A 27883-nucleotide genomic window follows, 5' to 3' on the forward strand; every position below is an offset into this window, starting at 1 on the left:
CTGATACATCGGACAGAGGTGGGAAACTTCGTGCCAACATATAAAGTGAGGGGCCCCTGCTGCCTCCGCCACTGTAGCGGGAGAATATTCGTTCGTATGCACTTGGAAAAACTTGACAAATTTTGGCTGGTTTTGTTCTGTTTTTGGACGCCGAACTCCGTTCTGATTCATCCAGTTGACAGGAAATTGGTTCAACATCACTTTATTAGTCGCAATTCTCCGCATCTCCCTTAAGTGGAAGTGCTTTCTTATGATTCATGGTTGCAAAATGAAAAAACTGTGAGCCTGATTAGAAAATTGCTAAGCTAAATGCATCCATTAACAGGGGAACGTACATAAGCTAGAAGAAGCACACATTCATCACTCCTTGAAAAGTTTATCATGTAGATTAGCAGGTTCACTTGCTCATCCGGTTTTTATTGTTCCCATATATCCCCTAGTACACTTGACATGCTTTCAAAATGACTAATTCGATGCGAGTTCTCCTATTGAGTTTGGTTTCTTCTTCAACAGAAAATGAACAAAAGAATTGGTTTCGGGGAAACTGGTAATAAGCCTTTAGCTCCTCGTCAAAAATACCACCAATCCCCCAAAATTCTATGGTTTAACCAAAACTGTCATCTACTCAAGAAAAATGCAGAGGCTAGCAAACCAGACTCCAAATCACAAGCTGCAGATGATACTTCTGCACGAGAACTCGTTAGCTCTCAATTCGAACAGCTCCATTTTCTGACGAAATGAACTTAGGTTTTATGTTGACTTGCTCCAGGCACTGAATAACGTCTCCAACCCGAAAATCAATGCAGTCCTGGATTACTAGTCCACACTCGTTTCCTTTCCCAACTGCATCAACGTCATGCTTCTCCCGTTTCAGAGACGTACAAGAACCTTCAAAAACAACTTCACCACTTCTAAGAATCCTCATTGTTGATAACTTGGTGAAGCGACCATCAGTGACTCGACAACCAGCAATCTTGACATCTGCTCCCTTGGCTTTGCTCCTTCCTTTAAGTTCAAATATGTTCAGCACCTGCGCCTCTCCAGCAACCTGGGTCTCAAATGTCCCAGGGGCCTTCTCAACAATTAAATTACCAATGTCCTCCAGAAGATGATAGATGACTCGGTGCAGTTTTATCTGCAATACCATTTTAAACAATTGATCAGATATCTACAATTTCCTCAGAAATTACCATTTTCCTGTCATTTTCTTTTCGAGTTGGACATCCAAAAGAAAAGAACAAAGAAAACTGCAACAATAATCAATGGTACGGTGGTAATGTATAAAAAATGTACAAGCAAGCATTCATATAGAAATCAAGGTGATAATTAGAGGCACAAAGACTGATAAGGATAGGACTATAGCAGTTTGACAACAAAATACCTTTACACCTGCTTGAGTTGCTGCCAAACTGATGGAACTAGGTGGATTCCGCACATTAAATCCAACAATACATGCACCGCAGGCTTCTGCCATATCAATGTCAGACTGAGATATAGGCCCAACCCCCACATGGACGACAAAGACAGGAAGCTGGTAGCAGATTATGAAAGAAAGTATTAGATTTCAATCACCCTGAAAGAAGAATATCCTAAAAGAATCAGATCTCCAGGCAATAAGAAGTTCATATGAACATTTATACATATGGCCATATGGGTCATGTAGGTCTGTATGTAATATAAACATCATTACAAATTTCTTTTAGCATAGAAAATTAGCAAGGATGTCTAAAGTAAACTATTCAACCAGAGAGACAACAAACAGTACAATTATTAGGTCATATTTCATTGAATAACTCAGCATACCTGGGGACTATTTAGACCCTTCAGCGCATCTACAACTGCCTCCACAGTGCCTTGAACATCTGCTTTAACTACAATTGGCAATTCTGGCCGTTTGGGCTTATTTTCTTTCTCTTGTAACTTTCTTCTCTCTTTTCTTCTTCTCTTTCCTCGTCCTCTTTCATCTCCTAGTTCAGGTGCTTTCAATTCTTCTTCTTCCTCTTCTCCTCCTTCTATTTCCTCTTTTTCTTTTTCTCGTTTCTCCTCTTCTAGCTTCCTTAATCTATCCCTCTCTCGTTTCTTTTTCCTCCCTTCACTAAGCATTCGTGCTCTTTCCTCCGAATGCACGACGATAATGTCATCACCAGCCATTGGAAGTCCCTTTAACCCCTCAATCTCAATGGGCATTGCAGGTCTAGCAAAATTTGTCATTTTCCCTGCTGTATCTCTGATGGCCCTTATCCTTCCCCACTCGGCACCTACAACAACAAACTGACCAGAAACTAAGGTTCCCGCCTTTACTATAGCAGTAGCTAAAGGACCACGTCCCCTGTCAAGCCTTGCCTCAACTACATAAGCTTGAGCTGGTCCATCATTACGAGCTTTAATATCCATCAACTCAGCCTGGAGAAGCAAAGCCTCCTCCAACTTATCCAGTCCAATCTTGTTTATGGCTGAAACTTCAACAACCTGGACATCACCACCCATCTCTTCCAACAGCAGCCCCTCTGCTGCGAGCTGGAGTCTCACTCTTTCTGGGTTAGCTGTTGGTTTATCACATTTATTAATTGCAACAACCATTGGAACACCAGCTGCTTTTGCATGCGACATTGCTTCCAGAGTTTGAGGCATCACGCCATCATCAGCAGCCACCACCAGCACAACTATATCTGTGATGGCCGCACCTCTAGCTCGCATGGCACTGAATGCAGCATGACCAGGAGTATCAAGGAATGTAATTGAACCCCCTGATTGCATCCCAACAACAAAGGCACCTAAATGCTGTGTTATGCCCCCAGCTTCCTTAGCTGCCACAGAAGTTTGACGTAGAGCATCCAAAAGAGATGTTTTACCATGGTCAACATGACCCATCACTGTCACAACTGGAGACCGTGGTAGTACATTAGTGCCCTCATCAGAGTGAAGCCTCCTTACATTGACCCCAACTTCCTAAAAGATACAAATAACCATTTATTCAACTGCTCATGGGAGCTATGAACAACCTATTTAGTTTCCAAAAGAGAAGAGAAAAAGGCAATCCTACATTTGCAATTCCATCACATAGATTTGGTACTTTAAAATGACCAATATCCCAAAATAGTCATCCCAAAAGAGAAAAAGGCATTTCCGCATTTGCAATTCCATCACATAGATTTGGTACTCTAAAATGACCAGTATCCCAAAATAAAGGTGATTGGGGGTCTTATAGCCATCCCATCTTGTGTGTCACAGTGTTCTCAAACCAGTAATTGAAACAGCTTAACGAAATTACTAGATTTTACCATTTTGGTTCATGTCAAAGCAGAATATGATGACAACAAAATATAAACAGCTCCAAAATAATTACCATTGCAACCAATTCTGCAATATCAATGCCAAGAGGGTCAAATTCTGAATCAACTTTCTCTCCAACATTTACAAGGATACTCTGCATGGTAGGTATGGATTCTCCACATCGCTTGGCAAGCTCTAAAATGGTCATGCCCTCAAATATTTCAATTGTTTTATCTGGCAAGGATCTGGAAACCCTTTTTATTTTAGGAGGCACGTAAGGAGCTTCAACTGGCGATGAACTGCTCTTTGGTCTGTTCTTGAACTTTCCTTTCAGCTGCGTCTTTAGTCCCCATGGTGTGTCATCATCTCTTCTCACCAGTAATTGAGGACTAGCATGAAAAAGCCTGAGGACGTATGCATATAAAATTCATTTTCAACAGTGAAAACCATAAGATAATGGCAGACACCCTGAATCACCAAAATATGATAAGCCAAAAAGAATTCAGCTAAGCAAGTCACCTCACTGACAAATCATTAAAAGCATTGCAATCAGACAGGATATTGTTTTCAAATGAAGAAAGAATATTAATTTTTTTAATTGTACAAAAGTTATATTCACATGTAGCTGATGAAGTCCTTGCTAAGGACTCAGTCATGTTCAATCATGTAGCGAACCAATGCCCAAATTATAGGCTCAAAATAAGAAAATAGAAAGCAAAGCTCATTAGGATGTAGTCATAATGTGCAGGTGTTTAAGAATTTTTTTTAACTTTTCCTTGTTTCAAGAGAAAACTCAAAACCTGCTAAATTGCTAAGTTTTTTATGATATCATTATGTTGGCATATGCTGTCTACTTTCCACAACGAAGAATGTTTAACTCTTTAACGAGAAGTTATTTAGGAAAGACTAATCTACTTCATGGCATGTAAAAGTTAAAGAGCAATTGGAAGTCCATGTTTTCTTACTATATATTTTCTACCGACTCCGTAAACACTATGCTCGTTCAAGTACTGACCTTATCATAACAGAATTTCCAGTCAACTTCAAAAATTTGAGCTTGAATAAAAAGTTACCCAGGCAAAGACAACAAGATCAGCTCAGCTCAACCCATTTGCATGTTTCTTATTACCATTAATTATATAAGCATAAACCAAAAACCCATAAGATCTTAACCTAATTTAAGTGAATACGTACGTCTTTGAATCTAACCAACAGCCCACAAGCCGTTGGCAAGGGAGGGACCAACTGCCAGGTGCACAGTTCGACACACACCTGAAGTTTTGTGTGTGTGAATGTGGAGTTTGTGTATCTTACACAAAAACATGTTCAGTAAGAGAAACATGTTCAGTAACAGCTAGTGCATGGTATATCACTCATTTCAAGGGGAATCACTTGGTGCTATGCTATTGAATTGTCCTGATTGCTGCTAAGTGGTCTCAGCAAGAGAACTATCCTATAGATGTTCCATCATCCACAAAATTCACATTATAGAAAATTTCAAAAAGCAGGTTTGAACAATATTATATTATTATTCACCCATCAGATACTAGCCCTTAAGGACACATGCTTGATCTTTTGCCATGTGGCTCTAGCCTCATAGGGAAGCAACAAACACCAATCACTTTTGGTTAACCTCAATAGTGTTCCTATTAACAACTTGAAATGCCCACTTGGAAGCCACAAAGCTATAATTTATTTGTGATCACTCCAAACACAGATACTTGAAGGTAATGACCAACCCTGGAGTGAAAAGCTTGAAGAAATTTTTGAAAACGAGCAAATTTTTGGGAAAAACAAGTAAATGTCCACTTAATGCCACAAAGAAGTGAATATACCTGATCAGACATCTGCTGCTGAAGAAGTTCAAATCATCAAATATCCGTAAACCTGGGTTTACGCTATATGCTGCAGGAAATTTTCAACACCAAAAGTCATTACATGTACAACCATATTTTGTAAGAATTTTTATGCTTTTCGACATTTCCTTCCTTGCAAAATTGCATCACGTTTGAAAAGGAACTTTTCAGGTCAAACATAACGTAATCCACATTGTCAAGACAATCATTAATTCTTAATTATAAAGTATCAAAAGGTAGCAGGAAAAGCCAGGGCAAATCAAACACTGAATCATTGGGGAAAGAATAACCTAGACTGCTAGACCAAGCAAAATAGAAGAATAAACTTGATGAATATTTAGCCAAGAAAAAGCAACTTTGCTTACATTGTTTCTGCTTGACTGAGGAAAAAAATGTAGTCTGAGCTGCTTCAAGGTCAACTTTGGTATTTGGGAACACTGGATCTCTAAATGAAATGGTCAATGCTTCAGCTAGACAAGCACGGATACCCTGCACAATTAAGACTAGTACCCTTGAAGTTTTCTTATAACCTAATAAACTTAAAGCTCCAGTCCTTTCATCTGGTAATACATTTGTGGACCAACCATGAGAGTCAATACTAATCCAAAAGCGACATAATCCTTCATAGAGGCAGAGAGAAACAAGTTAAATCAAAAGCATCTGCCGCAAGCATTCAATAAACCAAAACCCTAGGAGACTACATTCACAGTTTCAGAAAATTTCACGACCTTATGCATTTTCCATTTGGCAAAATGAAACAGACACCTTCAACAAGCAATTAACCAGTTACTCAAAAGCTACCCCACACGGTTATCCACATTTCAAAAAGTGGCACTAACAGACCAAATCTTAACTAGAAACAAGCACATAAAAGGAAGCCTCATACAGCCTCTGAAGTTCCGCTTTCAAGTGCAGGATCATAAAACTTACAAAGAGGAAGCATTTATTCTGCAGCGAAAGAAATTCTAACCAGAAAATAAAGTGACTTAAATTAAAATCATATCAACAAAGAATAATATAAGAGACGCACCTTTCTCCCTGCTACTCTCCACGCCATTCATAAGCATATCAGCTTCTGTACCTATGCATAAGAAGCAATAACCCTCAAAATAAAGAAAATAAATCTTGGACATGCAACCACTATTTAAGATAATAGAAAACAAAGCATGAGCCAAAATTGCTGAGATATGAATAATTATTCCTGAATATGATTCATAAGCCAATAACTATAACAATTCCAAGTTGGAAAAACTTAAAAACCATAACACGCTTTTTCTCATTTCCACAAAAATCAAATCTTTATGCACTAAACCTCAGTATAAAAGCCACCAGACATTACCGTTATCATAATTTGGAGAACCCATGTCATGAAATAAGACATTATTATATGCAAAGTCTACAAGCATGTCCAAAATACCAAAATTCACACATAGGGAACGAACGCATAAAGTGCAAAATTCAAGCTTTTATGAATTTTGCTTCCTAATAATTAATTACTGGAATCTTAACTATAGACCCGACTACCTTGACTACGGAATTCTCAGTAAAAAAATTTTGAAAAAACTAATCTTGGAAAAGAGAGACAGGAAAATGAGATTAAACTTACAGAAAATGTTCTTCCCGTGAATTTAAAAATCAAGGAATTTTCAGAAAATTTTGAAGAGGATAATATTACGGTTTCACTGTCTCAGTTTGACGTTGTATGCTTCGAGAAACTTATGCTGAGGAGAGCGAGAGGCAATAGAGGCAGCAAGCTTTAACCCCTCAATTTTGTTGGAAATTAGATTGACCTCTCCCCAGATTTATAGTAATTGGAAAGTTCCCCATCAAGTTTCTGAAAATGCAATGACTTCCCTCTGTAATATATAATTTGCATTTTGGTACGTAAACTTCTTCCATACCGAGTTGATGTTTCTTTGTGATAATTTATTAATTTAGAAGGTAAAATAATTGACATAAAACTTGATGTAAATATAACTAGTGTAAATAAGCTTTAAAAAGTTAAAGTTGATAGCACGGCATTCATGCTTTAATAGAAATTAGTAACATATATAACATCAATGAGCATATAACTGTATAATATTCTTTTGCCAAATGGATTAACATTTCCTAGTTACAAAATATGACCGCTCAAATGTTTATTTTACCCTTTTTCAATGAACAATAACGCATTTAAAAGGCTTGCAACATGATTTTACATTTTATAGCACCAATCGACGAAGTCTATAAACGTTTAGGATTTGTGAGGAAATTATGACAATTAAGTGGAATGAGAGTACGCATCTTTGTGCTCAAGTTTTAGTAGTTTGAGGACATTTTTTAGTTTTGGCTGACTTGAGAAATTGCATTATCACTTTCTTAATAGCATAACTTAATTAGAGTTCAATTAGGCAGTTCTAATCAGATTTAAATTGTAATTATGGTAAAAGATGATGGGTTCAAAGTTTTACCGTGCGGAGGTGCATATTTCAACATGAATAAGTGTGAACCGTGCATGTCTGAATTAGTAGTCCAAAATTGAATCAAGTGATTTAAGAGTCAGAATAGCAGATATCAAAAAGAGGCTAACAACTGAATGATACGCACATATAGGGTTGGCGATGATTCCCCCCCCCCCCCCCCCCCCCGCTTAGAAACAGGGCGGGAGCAGGAGGGTGTACCCCGCCCCGCCACTCACTTTAAAAAAATAAATATATAAAATATATATATAATTATATATCTAATATATAATTTAATTAGTTACAAACTTATGATAATAATATTATTAGTTATATGTATTATATAATGTCTATTAGTATATATAATATAATTGATATTATTAATTATATATGTGTACTAATATAAATTATTAATCGATTATACTAAATTTACTAATACATTTATACTAAATCCCTAATTAAATTTAATACAATAACATTTTTTTCTTAACAAAAGTGCAAGCACAATAATGAATTAGTGATTGTATTTGTGTCAAAAGTGAAAACTTAACCACTTTAATTATATTTATTTCATCATGTTGGATTGTATTCAAATAATTTTTATTTAATTATTTTTATAAGTTTCAATTATAAAATTATAATGAATAATAATTTAATGATATTTTAGTACTTAATTATTTGTTAAAATTTAATCATAATAAATTTTTATTAGCCCTGCAAGGACACAACGGAGGGAGCGGGGGATGGGGAGCGGGGGATGGGGGCAGTTTGTAGGTAGCGGGACTGGGGATGGAGAAGGGATCCCCCACCCCAACCCCACCCCTACGCAGATATCCACTCTCCAAAGAGCAGTTTTTTGGTTTGTTACTCAATACTGTTAATGTCGAACAGAAACATATGGCGACCTTACGATAGGATTTCATTTTATTGAATTCATGCAACAAACACTAGGTTTGAGCAGTAACTTATTATACAAAAATAAACCAAAATAGATATAAAACTATAGAATCTTGAATAGATGAAGCAATCCTTAAACACGAGCCTAAAGCACAGGAGGGCACTTCACTAATAAAAGCATCAATACAGGTTACAAGCAAAATAAGAACACGAACAAGTAATAAATAGGTTTTCTGGTCAATGACCATTTTTAAGATCTGAGAGCTTGCAGAAACCACGAGCTTAAAATGCACAGTACTTCTAGCCCATTAGGCAGCAACTTGTCCAAACAGCCTCTTGCGGATCTGCAATTGGAAGAAACATTGATCTTGTCAAATAACACTTTCACAAAGGCGAGCACTTGGCCAAATGCAGTTTAGAGTCATCATAAATAAATCAAACAAGTAAATGACATTACTGAAACTAAAATCTCAGAAAAAATAGTACCTCTGGAAGTTTTTGGCGGAACACAACATCCAACCTAGCATCGAGTGTGTTTTCACACACAATTTTTCCATCTCGAGAAGCCAATACGACCCCTCCAGAGCTGAAAAAAAAACAGTGACAAAAACAAGATATTATAAATCTCTGTAGTCACCCCTGATTTCAAAAACTGGGAGGAGGTTCACAAAGTCGCAAGCATGAAACAGAAGAAGAAAAAGCAAGTGCATAAATGGAGAAATGAGGAAAAACACAAGTACTGGCCATCCCAATTTGCTCCGCATAAGTTATTAGCAGTAAATTACCAGGAAGGACCGTGGGCATTGTGATGAGAAGGCGCAGGTGGAAGGTGGATGGAGTCCACTATGATTTCCGGAGCATGAACCTTTGCCTTCTCAGCATATTCCTCCTTGGCTGAGTTCAAAACAGACTCCACCAAGTGTAAGTCATCTTTGCGACACCGAAGTAAGACCGAAGGCTCTTTCAGTCTAAGTAAACTCTGTGATAAAGATAGTTACTCTTTAGTAATGGCAATATCTCTGTGAACATGATAATCTCTATCAAATTCACAATTCAGACAAACAACATGACAAATGGCAACGACAAACTACACAAATATTAAAGGCAGCTCAGTGTTCTGAGAAATGCATACCCTGACATTTAACATCCTCAAACTAGGCACTTCTTGTTTGTCTACTACAAATTTCTTGTCTTAAAAAAACCAAGACTTCAATCAAGCTAAGAACTTAAAAGGAAGAAAAAGAAAAAACAAAGGTCATTTATTCTGCTAGTTGCACTTTATGCTACCTCATTATGAACCAAAAGATTCTGTCCCTTGGCCCTTCTGCAGGAAATCAAATGACAATACTAAACAAGAGATGATAGTACAGTTCATGATTCTTTTTGGCACCTGAACAATGAGATTTTTCAGAAGATGCTTATAGCTATGGTGGTCTTGGCTCACACGCAAGAGTTCCTTTGATGCTGCCTCCTTCATAGAGTTAACGAGATCATCCTGAGCTTGAAGAACCTTAATTCTAGAAGCATTTAGCTGCATGGAGTACTCACTGCAACAAATCAAACATTAATGTGACTTAAATCTTCACATCTTACAGTCAACTGAAGTTCAAATACTAAAGCTCGTGATACTATGTGATATGCATAACACCAAAAAGGAGCATTATCCCCTACAGACTGTGAGCTTCTACCCATAACAGACTGTGAACTTCTACCCATAATAGTTCACTGTATGTTATTTCCTAAATGAGTTACCTTCAAGGAAATGAAGCTTTAATAGGATGATACAGAGTCTAAATCCAATTTTAACTTGACTGAACTTGTATCTTTTGGAAGGCGAGATCATATTCTGTTTAAACGCCATCACCAAAAGGCAATGAGACAAACAAGTGTCAGGCTTCAATCCTACTATAAGAAGGGCCACCAGATTGCATGCAAAAGACTTACAACCCATAAGTCCTCCAAAACTCAAAAGTCACCACCGTCATACAGTGTAGCTACCACAAGTCAAAATCTTTCCAAAGGTTTGTATCAAAAGAGAACTAATAAGCCATCCAGATAAAAATCCTTTGGGTCCTGCTACTACGTTGTTTCATAACCGACTACCAACTCTCATAGCTGTACGTTAAGTCTCTAACAAGTGATAATAACTCAGGATCACAAGACAGCAACTCAATCAGCAGCAGCCGGATTGCCCATGTTTACCAAGACCTCAATGCAACATTAACCTAACCAAGAAAAGAAAAAGAACATTCGCAGCACACAATTGACACACCAGCAATAGCGCAAATATGCTCTACAGCAAATTAACTCTACGATCAATATAACTAAGGCTCTCACAGAGATATTAATGATATAAAGGACTGAAAACTAGAGTGATGAGCGAAGGAAAATTTACATTTTCTTGCGAACTTCAACTTGCTTCTGCTTACGCTCATACTCTTGTCTGATCTTCTTCTTCTCCGCTTCCACTAACTGCAACTTCTCAATGTTGAACTCCTGCAATAGTTATCGGAAACTATTATCTCCAAAAGTTCCAGCCAACGAAAGAGAAATTCAAGCTTAACTTCCCAATCACGTAAAAACTAAGAAATAAAAATTAGAAAAATCAAAATTAAGAATAAAAAAGATCGAAATCAAATACTACATCTCAATGTTGAGCTCCTGCAACAATTATTCCCAATTTCCAACCAAAACAAAATCGAAATTCAACCATAAACTCGTCAATAAAAATCTAATACACTCAATCTAAAAAGAAGAAAAAAAAGGGAATTATGACACGGGAAGATAAGAATTAATTACTTCTTCAGCAGAAACAGAGATCTCATTCGCCTTCTCTTCGGCTTCTTGGCGAATAAATCGAACCATCTGTTGGATCTGCTTGGAGACATCTGCGTCGTTCATTTTTGGATCTGACGGTTGGAATTAATCGATGGACGGATCGATAGGTGGAGAACGGAGAAGGTGATCGGATTGAATGTGGATGCTTCGGCTCACGACTCCACGACCACTGCTCAATATATATACGACACCTCAATTAGACTTGGGATTTGCATTGATAATTGATGATGACAGTTTCTAACGTGCTGCGATCTCTCGTGTTTATTTACTTGCTTCCAAAAATAAATTTATATTGTTTTTAAATTAATACTCAAAAGGAATGTTATTTACATTTTTATTTTTTTTAATTACACTTTTATTATTATTTTAATTATATAATTTTTATTTCTTTAACTATATGATAAAATAAACGATGTAAGTGCAAATAACAAGTCAGGACTTCTCAAATTAAGGCTTAGATGCAAAATTAACTTCTAAGTTGGGACTTAGTTCCTAAACTATTTTTCGTTGCACTTTACCCCCAAAAAAGTATCAATTTTAAGAATATAAGTTGAACTAATCTAGTTTCATTTGAGCCAAAAAAGTGTGATTGTAATTTTACTCTAATAGGTTTAACCTCTCTATTTTTCTCTCCACCTCTCAATTGAACAATATCTCTGTAACTATTGTATAGAATTAACTACTTTCTCCTTTGCACTAATTCATTTGGCTTTGCTCTCAACCATTAGCTTCATCTCCTTCTGTGCAATGCCTATTTATCCAATTTTCCTCTACCCGTATTGATTTTCTCTCTCTCAATCTTGACAAGTAAGAAATTAATTTTTTTTGTGTATCTCTTCTTTTTTATGTGTTATAATCTTTTGCTTTTTTTTCCTTCCTTTTACTTGTATCATATTCTTGGATCTATATGGATTAATTATTTTTAAGAATGTTTTAGAAAAATTTTACCGTAACTCTGTACATAAAAATTTTTCTGTAGATGTATTTGAAATATTTTTTAAATTTTATTGAGTAATTTAAAAAAGAATTTATCCTTTCCCACTATAACCATCCATGCCTCTCTCTATACTCTTATTTCCTCTTTTACTTTTTCCTGTTTCCCTTCTCTCTCTCTCTCTCTATCCACAACGATATCAGCTCACTATGACTAGAAGAAGGAGATGGCTTGGAAGAGAAATGAGGTAAAGGGAAGGAAGGGAGAGAGGAAAAGGGATGGGGCAACAACAAGGAAGCAGAATGAAGAAAAGAAAAAGAGGGATGGTTGGGGAAGAGAAGAGGGAGGATAGTAAGAGATGGAGAGTGGTGGTGATAAGAGAAGTTATATTTAAGAGTTCTTAGGTTTTTTTTGGTGATGTTTTCGAGTTAATGTTACAGTAGACTAATATTTGAAATACAAGTTTTTTTCCAAAAACAGGAACCTATACAAAACCCTTATTATTTCCTTTTTGATGCCTTTCAAACTTGTTCCCCAACGTAGCTAATGTCATTTATCTCACAACATTGAAATCTCATTGTCTCTTTCCCGTGGTTAATTTCTCACAGAGGCCTTTTTGTTATTTATGTATGATTTTGTTATTATCTTGTTAGATTGTTTAGTAAATTTGGTTTACATTTTGGTGGTTAGATAGGTGAATCATGCATTTTAGGGCCTGCTTTGAAGGGCTAATTTTTTGGAAGTTTGTATAAAATTTTATTTTAACTATTTTTGTATATTTGAGTGTTTGGATTTTTTCTTTTTTTCCTGTTTTCTTTCTTTTTTCTTTTCTTTATTTTCTTTTTCTTTCTTTACTTTTTTCTAGCTTCTCATCCCTAATTTCAACCCCCACGAGCAGACATCTAGGCCGTTAGTGCCATCCCACTCCTCTTCTCTCTATCCCTCTCTCTCTCTTTCCTTCTTATCTTCCTTTTTACCCTTTCTTATTTTTTTCTCCTTCCTTCTTCTTCCTCCTTTATTTCTTTTCCCGCCAACCCCTCTTCCCCCTCTCTCTATTCCATCCCTTCCTTTATACAATTACAAGGTAGTGTCGAAGGGGAAGGAAGGTAGGGTGAAGTGAGAGAGAAAGAGCTGGTAATGGGGAAAAAGGGATAAAGGAGAAGAGGGAAAGGAATGAGGAAAGAGGGAGTGAGAGAGCAAGGAGAAGAGAAAAATAGCGAGGATGAGAGTGAGAAAGAGAGGGAAAAAAATGGAGGGTAAGGTGTCAATGGTAACAGTGGTAATAGATTGAGAAAGTACAAATGGTTAGGGATAATAGTGTTAAAAGATAATGGATATGTATCTTTGGATATTTTGAAATGTATATTTTAAAAACTTTTATACTTTTCAAAAGGATTTTTATATATAATATTGTTAAAAACTTGTCTATTAAAAACCAGGTAAAAAATTAAGATGCCAACCATACCCTTAGTTTTTGGTGGTTCCTATGATATAGTGTAATAGTTATCTAATTTTTTCAATCAAGGGGAGAGATGGATTGGATGGTTCAGATTAGAGACTAGCATGAACGATAATCGCAAGAGATTTAAAGGAGAAGATAAAGGGTTAGGTAACGCTGCGGTCGTGAACGGCTTGACGCCAGAGAATGACAACATAAATAGAAGATGAGAGCATTACTTAATGCATATGGGTCAAATAATCACTAGGGAAAGATTTTGACCATAAGGAGCAATTTGGCCTTTCTAATACAAATTTGCTTTGGCCAAAAAAAAAATTTTCTAGAAATAATACTATCATTTTCTAATTCAAGAGTCTATATATAGATAATGTAATTATAAGTATTAAGAACTCTTCTTGGGCATATATATCACCACATTTTTGTTAGAGTCGTCACGATCTAGGGTGTTTATAAATTTTTTGTTGTTTATCATTTATTAATTTTACATATTGCTCTATCATCAGATAAGTAAATGTAACTAGTGGGTAAGGCACACACTATGTGTGCATATTGTAGAAAAATAATAAATAAATAAAATTTAAAAAGACAAAGACTACCAAATTAATTAGAGGAGCAAAAGATGAAAAAACTTTATGTAACTTTCTTAAAATACTGTAGAGAAAGTTATACTAATTATTGATAAGTGAAAGAAAGGATAATGGGTAAAAGAAAGAAGGAAAGTGGGTTGTAAAAATGTAAAAGAAGAAGGGTAAATTAGACAGTTTATTAAATGAAAGAATGTTTTTAACAACAAGAGTGCTCACACACGCTTAACAGATAGAGAGGGATTTGTAAATTGGTTAGTAATGACCAAATTGAACTTATTGATAGCTCGAAATAATTAAAAAACTACTAGCAATTCACCTTGTACGTACTTCTCAAATTATACATCTACTAGCAATTCATCTTCTACCTTCTCCCTAAATTATACCATTTTTTTTTGGCAACAGCCGTCCTGTTTTTCACTTATACATTCTTATTAGATACCTTTTTATTCATTAAGCATATCAATGTTAGACAAGATTGAAGAAACAATTATTGGTTTACAAATGAACATTTTAGTGATAAAAACAAAAAATTAATAATCAAAATGAAAATTAAATTGTGCCCTTTTACATTTTGTTTTTGGGTGGGCTCTCTGCCACACTTTCCTAATCCCCATTTGGAGTGATCCATCCAATCGGTGTTTAGCATGGTAATTGTCACAGAAACAATCTATTACCAAATGCTTAAATATGGGGATAATTTAAGTATAATGTTGTCATTTTAAATAATAGGGGAGGTATGTGTAATTTTTAAAACATTGAGGGAGCTAAATGAAATTATTTAAAACCTCAAGGGAGATTTCTGAAATTATCCCTAAAATATATATACACTAAAACGGAAAGTCTGTTGTTTGGGCAATCGGAAAAGGTACTCGTGAGGTAGAATGGTTAATGGCCGGGGATCTAGTAACCACCGGCTACCATCGGCGTCGAGTTTCCAATCCCGGATATGTTTTATGATGCTCTCGATGTTCGCCGCCATGGCTTCGCTTTATGTTGCTGGCCGGTCAGTTAGTATTCTACAGCTAAATTTGTTAAAAGCTGGAAACATCTTCAGTTTTATATTAATTTTCTAATGGATTTCTGAAAGATGTATTTGTGGGGTTAGATTGTGGCAGGATGCAACAAATAGAGTTCATTTAATAGAAGAGCTTGATAGACGAACCGGACAGGTACATCTCTCATTTAAATATGTCGTGCTTAAGTTTCTTATGGGGCTATCCTGGATTGTCTTCGTAGTTGCATTTTCATATCTTCATGAAAATCGTCTTCGTGCATGGGTATAATCCTGTGGAAATGACAACACACACAATCTGCTGATCATGTACACAGATCAAGATTTGTTTTGTGAGGCAGAAACGAGTCATTTTTTATTTTTCTGGCATGCCCCGGTTAATTTGGGGGGTATAAAGGTGATTGATTTGTATTATTTTCAGGGTATGAGCCTTTGACAATTGAATGATGCCATTGAAATTATTGCCTGAGTTTGTAGATTGAAGGAAGATTACCAAGTTGTGGATCCCCTCGAGGCTTAAACATTACCATGTTAAACCAAGAGATGTCAAATGGGGTTGATACAAACAATTTTATTTCTTTTGTTGCTTGCGAGTTCCCTGTTTTGTTCTCTCTGGTTTATGTAATGGAAAACGATGCGATTTAAGGTTTTTCTCATTTTTATACCGATGATAGGATGAGTTTGGCAAGTATAACTTGCTGCCTTGCATCTTTGGCATCACGTCTTTATTATTATTATTATTACTACGTGCACTATAGTATGCAATTTAACGCTTTCTTAATGGTATAGCTTCAGTCAGAGACATTTGACAATGTAACTTTGCTGCACAGTCAATTTGATAAAGTGGTGCTTGCTTATCGAATTTCTTCTACCTTATCCTGTAGAATATCTGAGGCTTGGGTTAAGACATTGGTATTACTGTTTCAGGGGCATTCTGCTATATCTGTTGATGATACTTTGAAGATCATAAATTGTAGGTAAGTTGATTGTAGTAGTCTATAACTTTTCCTTCTCTATGCATTTTCTTTTTCTGTCTGAGATTTGGGTAGTGTGATCCACTTGGTTAACGTTTTGGCATGTATCTAAAAACTGATATCTTGCTTCCCAGAGAACAACAGAAGAAGCTAGTGGCTCTTCAGACGGAGCTGGAAAAAGCACGGACGGAAGGCTTCGTTTCAAATTATTTCTCAGAAAATAGTGGGACACATAAAAAGAAAAAGCTTCTTGCTGTTGTAGGGATCTTTACAAGGTTTGGTCGTAAGACTAATAGAGACGCAATCCGTAAGGCATGGATGCCTGCTGGTACAGAATCATTTCCCTTGGTTAGTTTGTTCAATTTTTTATCTTGATGGATGTGGTTCAGAAGGTTTTACATTTGAGTTTTGAAACTATCCTTGACCTATTGGGTGGTTACATTTGAGGCTAAAATTTGTCATAACTTCAATACTATTTAAAGTTTTAAGTGCTAGTGGTGAACTCTATCATCGGAAGTATGTTGGCGTCACTTTCGATTTGAAATTGTAATTTTAAAACGAGAATTCTGGGGTAACCGTTATTGCTTGCTTATTGTGTGTCGCTTCATGTATGAGAAGTTATAGCTAGATTTTTCTCAATTCGGTGTGTATCTTATGCAGGTGCTGCTTCAAAGAAACTGGAGGAAGAGAAGGGCATCATTATACGATTTGTAATAGGGAGAAGGTCTTTCTAATTGATGAACTATAAGTACTAGAAAGTTCCTTCAGTGCTTGGTTTAATGGGGTTAAAACATCATGCAGTGCAAACCGTGGAGACATTTCAGATAAGGACATCGACAATGAAAATAGGCAGACTAGTGACTTCATAATTCTTGTATGTTCAACTTCTGCTTGAACTTTTGGAGGTGAACTGTTAAGGGAATTATTTATTAGCCTCAAGATCAGTGATGGCCAGACAGCTAATCAAAATCTCTGCTAAACCACTGTAGTTTGCAGCTTCCTTGACATACATTGCCTAATCATTATTCATCTTTCTACACCAAATACTTATTATCTGCATCTCTTTGTTCCCCACAGTCCTTTTCATTTTTGAATTTATATGCATGTTTATCTACGCTTTGATGTGCATGCTGATGAATTTTTCCAAGGAATACCATTTGAAGGAGCATAACACAAGTTTGGGGCTCTGGTTATTATAAAAGACTTATGCAGTCATATACTAATCGTGATTACATGTCTGTGCTAATTTTGTGTTTGGGATGTCTAAGTTGATGGATGTTCAGTTAAATAAATGTGGTTCTTCCATTTGTTTCTAAGCAGAATGATCATCTGGAGGCTCCTAAGGAGAGTTCAAAGAAGGCAAAATTATTTTTTGCTCATGCTGTGGAGAATTGGAATGCTGAGTTCTATGTTAAGGTCAATGATGATATCTACATAAACATTGGTACGTGACCCTGTCTTCAGTGGGGCTATGTCTTTCTCGAATTCTCTTGCTGTAAGTGCTTATATGGTGGCTTTGGTTTGGTCTAAAACAAAAAGGCCTGGAGAATTATTTAGCTGCATGTTCAAATAGGTTGATCATCTCAAATTTGGTCAATGTGATATGGAAGCGTATTGTCGAAATGCACTCTGCAACAAAAATGAGAACTTCCATTATTGCTTTGCAGCAATTGATTAATTGCACATATGCAGTCTTTGTAAAAATTTGGGCTTCTCCAGATGTGAACTGGCACTTATATTTGGCAAAGGAAAAAACGATTTAGTCAATCAATTTTTTTAATTCCTTTTGTATAAGAGGGAATGGTATACCCTGATTTTGGTTTTTTAGCATTTGACATTTTTGGCTAGGTTTAGCCATCTGAAAGATCAAAAACCTTTTAAGTAATGTAAAGACCTGTTATAGACCACATACTCCCGAAAATTCATCTAGATAGAACGATTTATGCTCTGAGGCCATTTGAAATGCTACTTATCTTTCTTGGTAACAATTTAATTTGCAGATGCACTTGGAGCTGCACTTGCCAGTCATTTGGATAAGTCTCGTGTTTATATTGGGTGCATGAAGTCAGGGGAGGTTTTCTCTCAACCGTGCGTCCCTTCTTAGTCCTAAAACTGTAGGAACTTTTTTTATCCATATATGGAGAAAGTTTAACTAGAATTTGTATTCATTGCTGGTTTTGTGTTATGATGCTTGATATATACAGGTCCCAGAAATGGTATGAACCAGAGTGGTGGAAATTTGGGGATGGGAAATCGTAAGTGTTCCCAAGCTCGAGCTACCTTTTGGCTCTTTGGATTACTGTTTTCCAACTTCAGAATAAATGACTCTTTTGTCAACAGATATTTCCTGCATGCTTCTGGAGAAATATTTGCTATATCTCATCCCCTGGCACACTTTATCTTAATTAACAGGTTAGCACTTCAATTACTACCCATTTTTGGATCAATAACAAACGGGGGTTACATTTGTTTGATTGTCTTGTCTTTGGTTTCCTAGGTCCATCCTTCGTACGTATGCCCATGATGATGTCAGTGCTGGATCCTGGTTCATTGGCCTAGATGTTAAGCATGTTGATGAAGGGAGGTTTTGTTGCTCATCCTGGTCGTCAGGTCTCTCTATTTCGCTCTGTGTGTTCGCGTGTGCATATATCAAGACAATTATGTGATAGTTGGACTGACAAGACATTAAGTTTCTATCTAATTGTCACTGATGGTAAAGAAGAATGCTTTATGAATAAAATGCAACTCATCTGGCATGTGATCTCAAGTTGAAGCATATTTATGCACATAAACCAAGTGAAAAGGAGAAGTGGATGTTTTCATGGGCATGAGCCAATCTATGTTCTTGAAAATAATGTTACAGTATAGTCTTGGCTTAGTGGTTTTTCTGGAAAAATTGGTAGCCATTTACCTCTAAATCCACCTTAAAGAGTAAAAGCCAAATCTAGTGGATGAGGCTCCCTGACAACAGCATTGTGGAGACTTGTATTCACAACCAGGACGACTGCTTTAGTGCTGGGGCGACTTCGGCATATTACTGTGGCCTTTACATGGAAAAGATAATAGTTCTTTATTAGACGAGGTTGAACTAACTATCTTTCTTCCATTGTCATTTCAGGGTCTGTTTGTGCGGCTTCCTAGATTTTGAGTTCTGTGGGATTATTGAGAGACCTTGAAGAGACACTCTGTTGATTCGCTTTCTGCAGCTTCTATTCCATCGAGTTTCATGGAGGACTCATAAGCATTCTTGTCAGTAGAAGTTGATGTTCACTGGCTTGAGTTACATTGCAACAGGTTTCTTGTTAATAGCAATTTACAAGCGTTTCATTATCCTGGAAAGGGCTTCAGATGCTGACGATGTATAATACAGTAAAAATGTAGATTGTACCTTCATAGAGATTTAGTATAATTTTATTACACTGAGCTCCATGGTGTCTCATAGAGATTTAGTATAATTTTAGTCATGTTAAATGTTGAATGTTGAGGCGTACTGTGTGGTTCCTTTGTCCGTCAATAGGAAAAAACACGCCAGTGAGAGCTACACACACACACACACACACACACACACACACATATATATATGAATATTGAATTCGTATCTTTTTTATGTTGCTTGACCTGCTATATTTGTTTTTTCAAGATTCAAATATGTTGTTCTGCAATTTTTTGTAAATAGATTAACTTGCACTACGTAGTTAAAGCAAGTATCTGCAAGGCGCGTTTGATAAAATTTAAATTTGAAAACTAAAATATGAAATTTGAATTTATTAAGTACCAAATTTCATATATTTGAGTGTATATCACGTTAGGTTATAAGCGAATAATTTATTACTTATTTTTGGAATCAAATATCATCTAACTGAATAATTTATCACTTATTTTCGGAATCAAATTTTACTTAAGAAATTCAATGTCATTTAATCAAGTTTTCAAATAGGGCCTAAAATGCAGTTTTAGGCAATACTGCAGTGCTCTAAAGATGTCTCTCAACCGTACAAGCAGCTTTAAGATCTATTTGAAGAGGGCAAGTTATCAAGATTTTGAGAGTATCAAAACACGTAAGTTTTGAGGTTCGAGCTTCAGTCATCCTTGCAATTGAGAACACAAGGTTACCATAAATATCTCATTGTTGGTGAATCGTGCTATAGGCAGGAATCTTGTGAATTCCAGCATCCGTCATTAGTTTCCTCAGGGCAGCAGCGTTATCCCAGCTCTCTGCCCCAGCATAAATGCTTGACAATTGCACATACCTCCCACAATGTTGGGGCTGCAACTTACAAAGGCGCAGTCCCACTTCATTTGCCAAATCTGTGGCTCCATGTATTCTACAAGCACCAAGAAGAGCTCCCAAAACAGATGCATCAGCCTCAAAAGGCATCCATTCCATAAATTCATATGCTTCCCTGAGCAATCCAGCTCTTCCCAGGAGATCAACCACACAACCATAGTGCTCCATCCTGGGAACAATGCCAAACTGTCTTTGCATTGAATGGAAGAACTCCAAACCCAAGTCCACAAGCTTGGCGCGAGCACATGCGGATAATACACCAACAAAAGTAACTTCATTTGGGCAAAATCCTCCAGTCCTCATCCTGATAAACATATCTAAGGCATCCTTCTCCCTACCATTCAAAGCAAGTGAAGAAATCATAGCATTCCAAGTGCAAACCTCCCTAACCATCATCCTGCCAAATAATTTATTAGCATAATTAAAACATCCCATTTTTCCATAGAATGCGATCAATGCTGTTCCCATGAAAACACTCAATTTATTCTCATTCTTGACCATATATCCATGTATTTGTTTCCCATGATACAAAGCTCTACCGCCCTCAAAATTTGCACAGCAAGATAGAACAGTAACAAAGGTAGCTTCATTAGGCTTCAAAACCCCAACACTGACGTCCTCATCCACCATCATTTTCCCAAAAATCCCCATTGCCTCCCCAAATCGCCCATTCCTAGCGTAGCCACTGATTACGCTCGTCCAGGAAAAAACATCTCTTCTAGACATTCCCGAAAACATCAAAACCGCCGAATCCATGTTCCCACACTTCCCAAAAGCATCAAGCATGGCATTACATGAAACAACGCACGGTTGGAGAATTTCATCAAACACCTTACGTGCTCCATCAAGATCACCCAAATGTGCACACAGAGAAATGAAAGAAGTTTGCACAAAAGGGTCATCTGAGACCCCTCTTTTGAGAGTTTGAGCTCGGAGGGGTCGCCCCACGAGGGAAGCATATGGAGGCAAGAGGGACGCGGCCGCTTTGATGAGTGAAGGGAAAGTGAGATTATTGGGCGGGGCAGTGTGAGCGAGCATGTGGCGGAAGAGAATGAGTGTTGTTTGTGGTTGGGAAAGGCTGAGATAGGCTCTGATGAGGCAGTTGTAAAGAAGTGTGTTGGTCCATCCAGAAGTGATGAGGAGGTTACCATTGGTAGTTAAAAGGGAATGAATTTGTTTGATCTTTTCCGAGTTTTTGATGAAACGTTGTAGAGCATTGAGGAGGAACTGCGGGGCGTGTATCTTGGCCTGAGGCTTTGGCATAAACAAATTATCCAATTGAGAAAACTGTTTGAACCAATGAGATTATTTTACCTCCTGCTAAAGGTATAATCAAATCTGTGACTCCTACAAATTCTATCACAGATTGGGATTTAGCCAAAGTTTCTTTCTCTTTCTTTGGTTTTTAAGAATTTTTTCAGAAGGGTAGTCTTGGGAGGGAGAAGTAGGAAGGAGCGGCCCCGATGGGCAGGCAGGCTTTTAAACATGGGCTATATTCAATTCTCCAGTTTTATGCTCGTACTCAGATTATTTGTTAACCTAATGCAGACTTCATCTGCAATCTTTGCCTGTTCACAAAATTACAAATGAATCCTAGTTTCCTGGCCAAAACTATTTGCGTCTGTTCAGAGACTGTGTCCTAGGTTCGTTTACTGGTAATAGCTAAATCCAAAGTCCCATGCCGCCCCACCCGTAAAATGAGTAAGGGTTCTATTTTTTTTTAACAATTTTATCTCCAACTCTCTGTCCTCATTCGGTGGTTAAATAAAGGAAGAGCAGCAGTAGAATGTTGAAATTTTTTAGCTGTAGTTGAAGGGCCGGAAATGTTCAAATTTGGGTGCCGAAAATGTTCTTGAATTCACCTAGTTCACACCTGCAGCAGACCGCGGATTTTAATTACGCAAACCAAAACCAGAGAAAATAAGGGGAGCCAAAAAAAAAAAGAAGAAGAAAAAGGAAGAATCAACTCCGGTTTCCTAATTTTTTGTGCTGTTCTACCCTTGCGAATGGCTAGCGGACAAAGCTGGGACTCCGTTCTTGCAGTGCGGACTGTGGAAAGGGATATGGTCTGCCGTCTGGCTTCTTAACAAAAAGTATCTCTGGGTTCCTTCGTGGGACTTGGTCAAAGTACATATGGCTTCAAGCATCATGATTCATGACCATTAACAATACTCTGCATCCTAAGGAACATGTTAACAAGTCAATGCCAGAGGGAGCCTGCAGTTAGTTAATATGATAATAATGGAGATCCCTTCACCTGTTGAGCAATAAATAATCTCATATAGTAAATTGTTTCAATGTTCAAGGGCATCATGGGTCAATATCAGAATGGTAAGCTAAACTGCTTCAGATTTCAACAAATTTGGGACAGAGAATATAAGGCTATTTTGTATCAATCTTCTAATCTGGATGGAGATCATTCTGCAGACAAGAATTTTTTTAGTTTCTGCTGTATTTGTTGGTCAATATTTAAATTAATAAATGAGAGGAGTACCTCCATCAATATTTGTTATTTTAAATGTCTGCGGGCACATCAATTTCATTGTCCTTGTTTTCATTTTCTTTTTCTTGTTTTTAATTGTTGTTGTATTTGTTGGCTTTGAAGCTTCCCAACGGCCGTTAATTCTGTTAAAGTGGGTCAATCATGGTCCCATGTCGCAGGTTCATATCTCAAGCGCCAACAGCTGATGTATTGCTGAAGTCGCGCATCCGCCTTTCCGGACACTGTTTCTAGTTTTAGATTTTGAGTACCACCGACTAAGGATCGGCTGCATAACAAAGGGTGCGAGGGATTTGGACTTTCTTCTTTATCTGACTCACATTCCTCCAGCAGCCCCATTTATTAAATTCCTGTCCTCGATAAGACAAGGTCAGTACCAAAACGTGGACTTAATCCCTCTCTAAGATAGGCATCTTTGGTTGAGAGGTCTCTACTGGCTTTGAGGTTGTCTTCTCCTTCTGGACAAATACCAACCGTCTTTCATAATCGTCTGCTTTGAAGTTGCCGTTAGCCTGTTAGTTGAGTGAAATTCTGGATTGTTTGGTCTCACTTTGAACAGGTTTTTTGTTGGTCCTTGAAACTTATGCTATTCCTAGCTTAACTGACTCTTTGTTTGGGCTTAAAGTAGACCTTAGTATGAGCCTATTCTCATTCTCCCATTAGCCAGATCACCAAGACATACCGGCCAGTTTCATCCTTTCGCAAGAACTGGAAGCCTTTTGAGGTAGACTAGGAAGGAAAAATTTTTGCACAGGGGGGGGGGGTTGTAAATGGGATGGAGTTTTGGTTGTTGAGATTTAGGTAACTATTCACATGAAATTGGTTTTGTCACAAGAAAAGTGTCCGGAGGAAGCTCAGATTCTCAACTGCTTCAGTAATTGCAGAGCTTTTTGACTGCTAAGGTCTTCTTCAGACCGGATCAACCTCATTATAAGGCTCAAGCAGTGGGATATAAGAGCCTTAGGGTGTGTCTAGGAGAAAGAGAAATTGACGATTTTGTTCTTGATATTCAAGTCCATTTTGCTTTTTTGAAATGGACCATTCTGCAGCAGGTGATGATAATAGAGCAACAGTTGAAGTTACCAAGTATAAGAATGGCATCCAACAGGTTTTGCTTCAAAATCCTCGAGGGGCTTCTGCAAGGGTTAGATCCTTAACATTCACGTGTGAACCTAAGATAAGATTCTTCCTTTATATTCAGGTTTCAATTTAATCGTTTTAGTTTGCCTAGTCCAGGTTAGCCTGCATGGAGGGCAGGTTCTTTCATGGAAAACCGACAGGGGTGAAGAATTATTATTCATTAGTAGTAAGGTATAGTTTGTCAAGAAGTAATTAAGAAAGACAAACAAGAAAAAAATGGAGCAAGAAGCTACACAAAATTTATATTTTTTCCAAGTCGTATATATTCTTTCTTCTATTCTATTTCAAAGCTGAAATCTGCCTCTATTATGGGTTTAATGTCCTTTCAGGCAAATTTTAAGCCACCAGCAGCTGTAAGGGGTGGAATACCTATTTGTTTCCCTCAGGTACTCTTATCTATCTTGTAATTTGATGTCATGGCTCTCAGGACAATCGAGTGATATTCAATTCTTCTTGAGTTTTGACTGGTGCTGTGATGCATACATGTAAGTTCGGAAACCGTGGTTCCCTGGAGCAGCATGGATTTGCCAGGAACAGAATGTGGCTCATTGATGAAAACCCTCCACCTCTACATTCCAGTGATTCCAATGGCAAGGCATACATTGACTTGCTACTTAAACCATCTGAAGAAGACCTAAGGATCTGGCCACACAGGTAGAGGCTCTTTGTGCTTGGAAATGCTCTTGAAAATGAAATATCCTACTACAGCATATATAGTTGGAATTCTTCATCAGACCAGATCTCTTTAGGTTATGCACGTTAGAGTTCTTTAGAATCTGCATAGCAATTAAAGTTGCAGACTTTGTACATTTCAAAGAGCAGTTATTCCTTGACTGTCATGCATGTTAGTAATTTGAGGTGTCCTTTTCCAGTTTTGAATTCCGTCTTAGGGTGGCTCTGGACTTTGATGGGCATCTCATCTTCACATCACGTGTGAGAAATATCAATTCGAAGCCATTCAGCTTCTCAATTGCTTATCGCACCTATTTTTCTATCTCCGATATCAGGTAAGCTCTGATGCAATGTTTTCAAAATCAGTATAGTCTTCATGCGCAAATGGAAGTTTGGAAGAAATTCTTCTGCATACAGTTCTTCAAAGCCAAGATTTTCTGTCAGTCTAGAGACTACAGTACAAAATTTTGGAAACAACAAATTGCAGGTGTTTTATGACTCAGACCAAGATCCAAATTTGGCCATAGTTTTCTAATTTAACATAGAGCTGACAAGTCTTGTCTTCTATAGATTAAATTGCTACGTTTCAATTGGATTTCATTGAAGTTGATCTAGTATGTAATTGAAATTGCATGAAGTTCCAGCTGAGATTTAATTGTGATAGCAGTGAAGTGAGGGTGGAGGGCTTGGAGACGCTGGACTATCTTGACAACTTGTGCCAAAGAGAGCGTTTCACTGAGCAAGGAGATGCCTTAACATTTGAATCCGAGGTAACCAAATTCTAACCTGTAAAAGTTTCCAGCTGCAGGTTGTCAATATGCTTGACTAAATACAGCCCTTATTGTATGAACACTATTCCTTGTAGTATATGGGGCTTACCATTCTTCAATTGGCAATTTTCTGAAATAAGCCAACTGATAACAATGAGTTCTCAGAAGAACTATTGGTGTTTTGGGAACTGCACTTGTCAAGAAAAATCCTGTTACTATAGCTCGAAGCCAAGTGGAGCTCCATGTTTGGGCAGGGGGGAGTGACCACCTGAGTGAATAGAGCTGGGAAAGAACTTGTCAAACAAACACTTCAAGATCCTAATAACACGTATACTTGATCATTTGAAGATTAGATTCAAAAAAGAAGAAGAAGAAAATCAAAATTAGATAATTTCAAGGTATATAAAACTTCTGCGAAGGATGGGATTCTATTTTCAGCAGGGCTGCATGCCTTTGGTATCAAATTTGCTGCAAATATCGTTTTGAGGTTATCTCGTGTGCAGGTTGATAGAGTATATCTCAGTTCTTCGGATGTTATAGCAGTCTTCGATCACCAGAAAAAGCGGACCTTCCTCATAAGGAAGGAAGGGCTACCTGACGTAGGTGAGCACCACTTCCCCTCGTGATTTATATCTGAGAAGCAGCATGTGGGATCATTGCATAAGAATCACAAATTGGGATTTTCATTCAATACGAGTTCTTGAAATTCCATGTGTATGGTAGATGTGCTTTTATCTCTTAGGCATTTAAAGGAACCTTTGCTTCCTCATCCTTCTCTTGATACACACCCCCAAAGAACTACATGGCAGAAGCAGCCACGAGCATCTTAGGGATAATAGAATTTGGAAACACCTGCTAAAGAAAGTATGGTTGGTCTTGAGCTTATGTCCATGCTCGTCGATGATGCGTCGTCGTCGCTGTTCATTGTCGTGTCAATTCTAAATTCTGGGAGGAGTCGTCTACAATATCTGTTGAGGTCCTGGTTTAGAGTAGGGCCAATTGGCATTAATCTGTTGCATTCTCCCAATGATCACAGTTGTTTGGAATCCATGGGAGAAGAAATCAAAAGCCATAGTGGATCTTGGGGACGAGGAGTACAAACAGATGCTTTGCGTGGATGGGGCTGCAATTGAGAAACCAGTCACTCTGAAGCCAGGCGAGGAATGGACAGGCCGACTGGACCTGTCTGTTGTGGCATCAATTTAACAGATTGGAGCCATTTGCGATCTTCTCAATTTTGTCCTGGAAAAACTGAAGTGATAGGAGGACACTGATTAGTAACTGACTTGTGGTTTCTCAGCTGGTGGCAACTTGTACTTGTTACCTCTGAAGTCATGATCAATAGTAATTTCATGATTCATGACTTTGAGAACATTGTCAGGTAGATATGACTGGTGAGTTTGTTAAATAACCCGGAATATGACGGGGGAAATTTATTTCCCCCCTAAGATGTATGTGGATTGATCCAATCCAAGAAATTGACTCCGTGAAATGGTCTGTGAAGATGAAAGGCTCGGTTGTAGGCTTGATCTTAAAGATTTTATATCTCGTAGTTGCTTGTTTTCTGTATAATAATTTGTTTGGTAAATTGAAGAGATTTTCTTGAAAGCCAAAAAAGTGGCCTCTGGAAGAATGCGAAAACTGAATCGACAAAAAATGATTAGGTGGAACCGTGGAAGCTACTCTATATATCAGAGCCAGGTTTCGATCCTGGGACCTGTGGGTTATGGGCCCACCACGCTTCCGCTGCGCCACTCTGATTGTTGGTGAAAAATTCTTCTTTTTAATATATATTGAGCTTTGCTGGTGTGATGGAATTTTTTCCCTTCTCTAAACCTAAATGAGTATATATTTTTGTTATTTTAACCTAAATAGTATTTGGTTTCGAATTTTTTTTTTGTAGCATAATATAGCAATCAAACGCTGCAAAATAGTAGGTCGAATTTGTAAAGTAATTAGATGGTATATATATATATATATTTTTTTTTTGCTGAAAAAGACCATCAATGGTGAATCTACAATGGGGGCATAATTCCACTAATACCTAAAAATTTTGAGAAACTGTCAAAATTGTTATAAAAATCATTGGTTTTTGGCATGTTACAAAAGTCAAAATCAAAGGCCTTTTACATTATTAAAAAAACTTACTTGGATTTTTCAACAAAAGGAAAACTACATTATTATCTAATAATGTATCGAACAAGAGTAATTGCGTTGCTTAGGTTAAATAATAAAGTTAGATGTG

General features: G+C 37.3%; 4 protein-coding genes and 1 long non-coding RNA gene across 13 annotated transcripts; 2 read left to right on the forward strand and 3 right to left on the reverse strand.

Annotated features, from left to right (window-relative positions):
- Nucleotides 1-8465: 8465 nt before the first annotated feature.
- Nucleotides 8466-11561, reverse strand: LOC113705607 (V-type proton ATPase subunit E). The gene is made up of 6 exons (XM_072063526.1): nt 11264-11561; nt 10860-10960; nt 9855-10011; nt 9250-9443; nt 8951-9050; nt 8466-8808 (listed from the first exon to the last, which is right to left on the reverse strand). The coding sequence occupies exons 1-6, from the start codon at nt 11363-11365 to the stop codon at nt 8773-8775; spliced, it is 690 nt and encodes a 229-aa protein (XP_071919627.1). The 5' UTR covers nt 11366-11561; the 3' UTR covers nt 8466-8772.
- Nucleotides 11562-15129: 3568 nt separating this feature from the next.
- LOC113705529 (hydroxyproline O-galactosyltransferase HPGT1-like) lies at nt 15130-19750 on the forward strand. Of its 3 annotated transcripts, XM_072063055.1 has the most exons (13): nt 15210-15285; nt 15388-15451; nt 15716-15849; nt 16222-16271; nt 16403-16616; nt 16929-16978; nt 17070-17142; nt 17589-17712; nt 18269-18356; nt 18473-18523; nt 18609-18680; nt 18766-18878; nt 19387-19750. In XM_072063055.1, the coding sequence occupies exons 3-13, from the start codon at nt 15823-15825 to the stop codon at nt 19407-19409; spliced, it is 885 nt and encodes a 294-aa protein (XP_071919156.1). In that variant the 5' UTR covers nt 15210-15285; nt 15388-15451; nt 15716-15822; the 3' UTR covers nt 19410-19750. The 3 variants fall into 3 exon arrangements, with proteins under 3 accessions (XP_071919154.1, XP_071919155.1, XP_071919156.1); XM_072063053.1 differs by lacking the exon at nt 15716-15849 and having other exon boundaries at nt 15130-15285; XM_072063054.1 differs by lacking the exon at nt 15716-15849 and having other exon boundaries at nt 15130-15285; nt 16403-16596; nt 16929-16992.
- Nucleotides 19751-20179: 429 nt separating this feature from the next.
- LOC113706254 (putative pentatricopeptide repeat-containing protein At1g10330) lies at nt 20180-22777 on the reverse strand. Its single transcript, XM_027228130.2, has one exon. It carries the CDS (start codon nt 21817-21819, stop codon nt 20392-20394), a length of 1428 nt encoding a protein of 475 aa, XP_027083931.2. The 5' UTR covers nt 21820-22777; the 3' UTR covers nt 20180-20391.
- Nucleotides 22778-23310: 533 nt separating this feature from the next.
- Nucleotides 23311-27183, forward strand: LOC113705543 (putative glucose-6-phosphate 1-epimerase). 7 transcript variants are annotated; one of them, XM_072063056.1, is made up of 8 exons: nt 23311-24200; nt 24293-24367; nt 24526-24582; nt 24687-24850; nt 25069-25203; nt 25533-25638; nt 26142-26241; nt 26675-27183. In XM_072063056.1, the coding sequence occupies exons 1-8, from the start codon at nt 24090-24092 to the stop codon at nt 26842-26844; spliced, it is 918 nt and encodes a 305-aa protein (XP_071919157.1). In that variant the 5' UTR covers nt 23311-24089; the 3' UTR covers nt 26845-27183. The 7 variants fall into 7 exon arrangements, with proteins under 7 accessions (XP_071919157.1, XP_071919159.1, XP_071919158.1 ...); XM_072063057.1 differs by having other exon boundaries at nt 23314-24200; nt 25536-25638; XM_072063062.1 differs by having other exon boundaries at nt 23315-23615; nt 24106-24200; nt 24293-24582.
- LOC140013631 (uncharacterized) lies at nt 25260-26146 on the reverse strand. Its single transcript, XR_011820453.1, has 2 exons — nt 25748-26146; nt 25260-25654 (listed from the first exon to the last, which is right to left on the reverse strand). It is a non-coding gene; the product is annotated as an uncharacterized lncRNA (long non-coding RNA).
- Nucleotides 27184-27883: the final 700 nt, after the last annotated feature.

This window comes from Coffea arabica, chromosome 8c, assembly GCF_036785885.1.
Source record: "Coffea arabica cultivar ET-39 chromosome 8c, Coffea Arabica ET-39 HiFi, whole genome shotgun sequence".
NCBI lineage: Eukaryota > Viridiplantae > Streptophyta > Magnoliopsida > Gentianales > Rubiaceae > Coffea > Coffea arabica.

What these genes read in the sequence shown, in the direction of transcription:
- LOC113705607 (XM_072063526.1), bottom strand. Translation starts at nt 11,365, where the DNA reads ATGAACGACGCAGATGTCTCCAAGCAGATCCAACAGATGGTTCGATTT. An exon ending in GTTGAAGTTCGCAAGAAAAT is followed by an intron (nt 10,012 to 10,859) that starts GTAAATTTTCCT and finishes GATTTGTTGCAG; the next exon opens with TGAGTACTCCATGCAGCTAA. An exon ending in AATGCCCACGGTCCTTCCTG is followed by an intron (nt 9,051 to 9,249) that starts GTAATTTACTGC and finishes TTTTTTTTTCAG; the next exon opens with CTCTGGAGGGGTCGTATTGG.
- LOC113705529 (XM_072063053.1), top strand. Translation starts at nt 15,164, where the DNA reads ATGGTTAATGGCCGGGGATCTAGTAACCACCGGCTACCATCGGCGTCG. An exon ending in TCGCTTTATGTTGCTGGCCG is followed by an intron (nt 15,286 to 15,387) that starts GTCAGTTAGTAT and finishes TTGTGGGGTTAG; the next exon opens with ATTGTGGCAGGATGCAACAA. An exon ending in AGGGCATCATTATACGATTT is followed by an intron (nt 16,979 to 17,069) that starts GTAATAGGGAGA and finishes AACATCATGCAG; the next exon opens with TGCAAACCGTGGAGACATTT.
- LOC113706254 (XM_027228130.2), bottom strand. Translation starts at nt 21,819, where the DNA reads ATGCCAAAGCCTCAGGCCAAGATACACGCCCCGCAGTTCCTCCTCAAT.
- LOC113705543 (XM_072063056.1), top strand. Translation starts at nt 24,090, where the DNA reads ATGGACCATTCTGCAGCAGGTGATGATAATAGAGCAACAGTTGAAGTT. An exon ending in TACCTATTTGTTTCCCTCAG is followed by an intron (nt 24,583 to 24,686) that starts GTACTCTTATCT and finishes CATACATGTAAG; the next exon opens with TTCGGAAACCGTGGTTCCCT. An exon ending in TTTTCTATCTCCGATATCAG is followed by an intron (nt 25,204 to 25,532) that starts GTAAGCTCTGAT and finishes TAATTGTGATAG; the next exon opens with CAGTGAAGTGAGGGTGGAGG.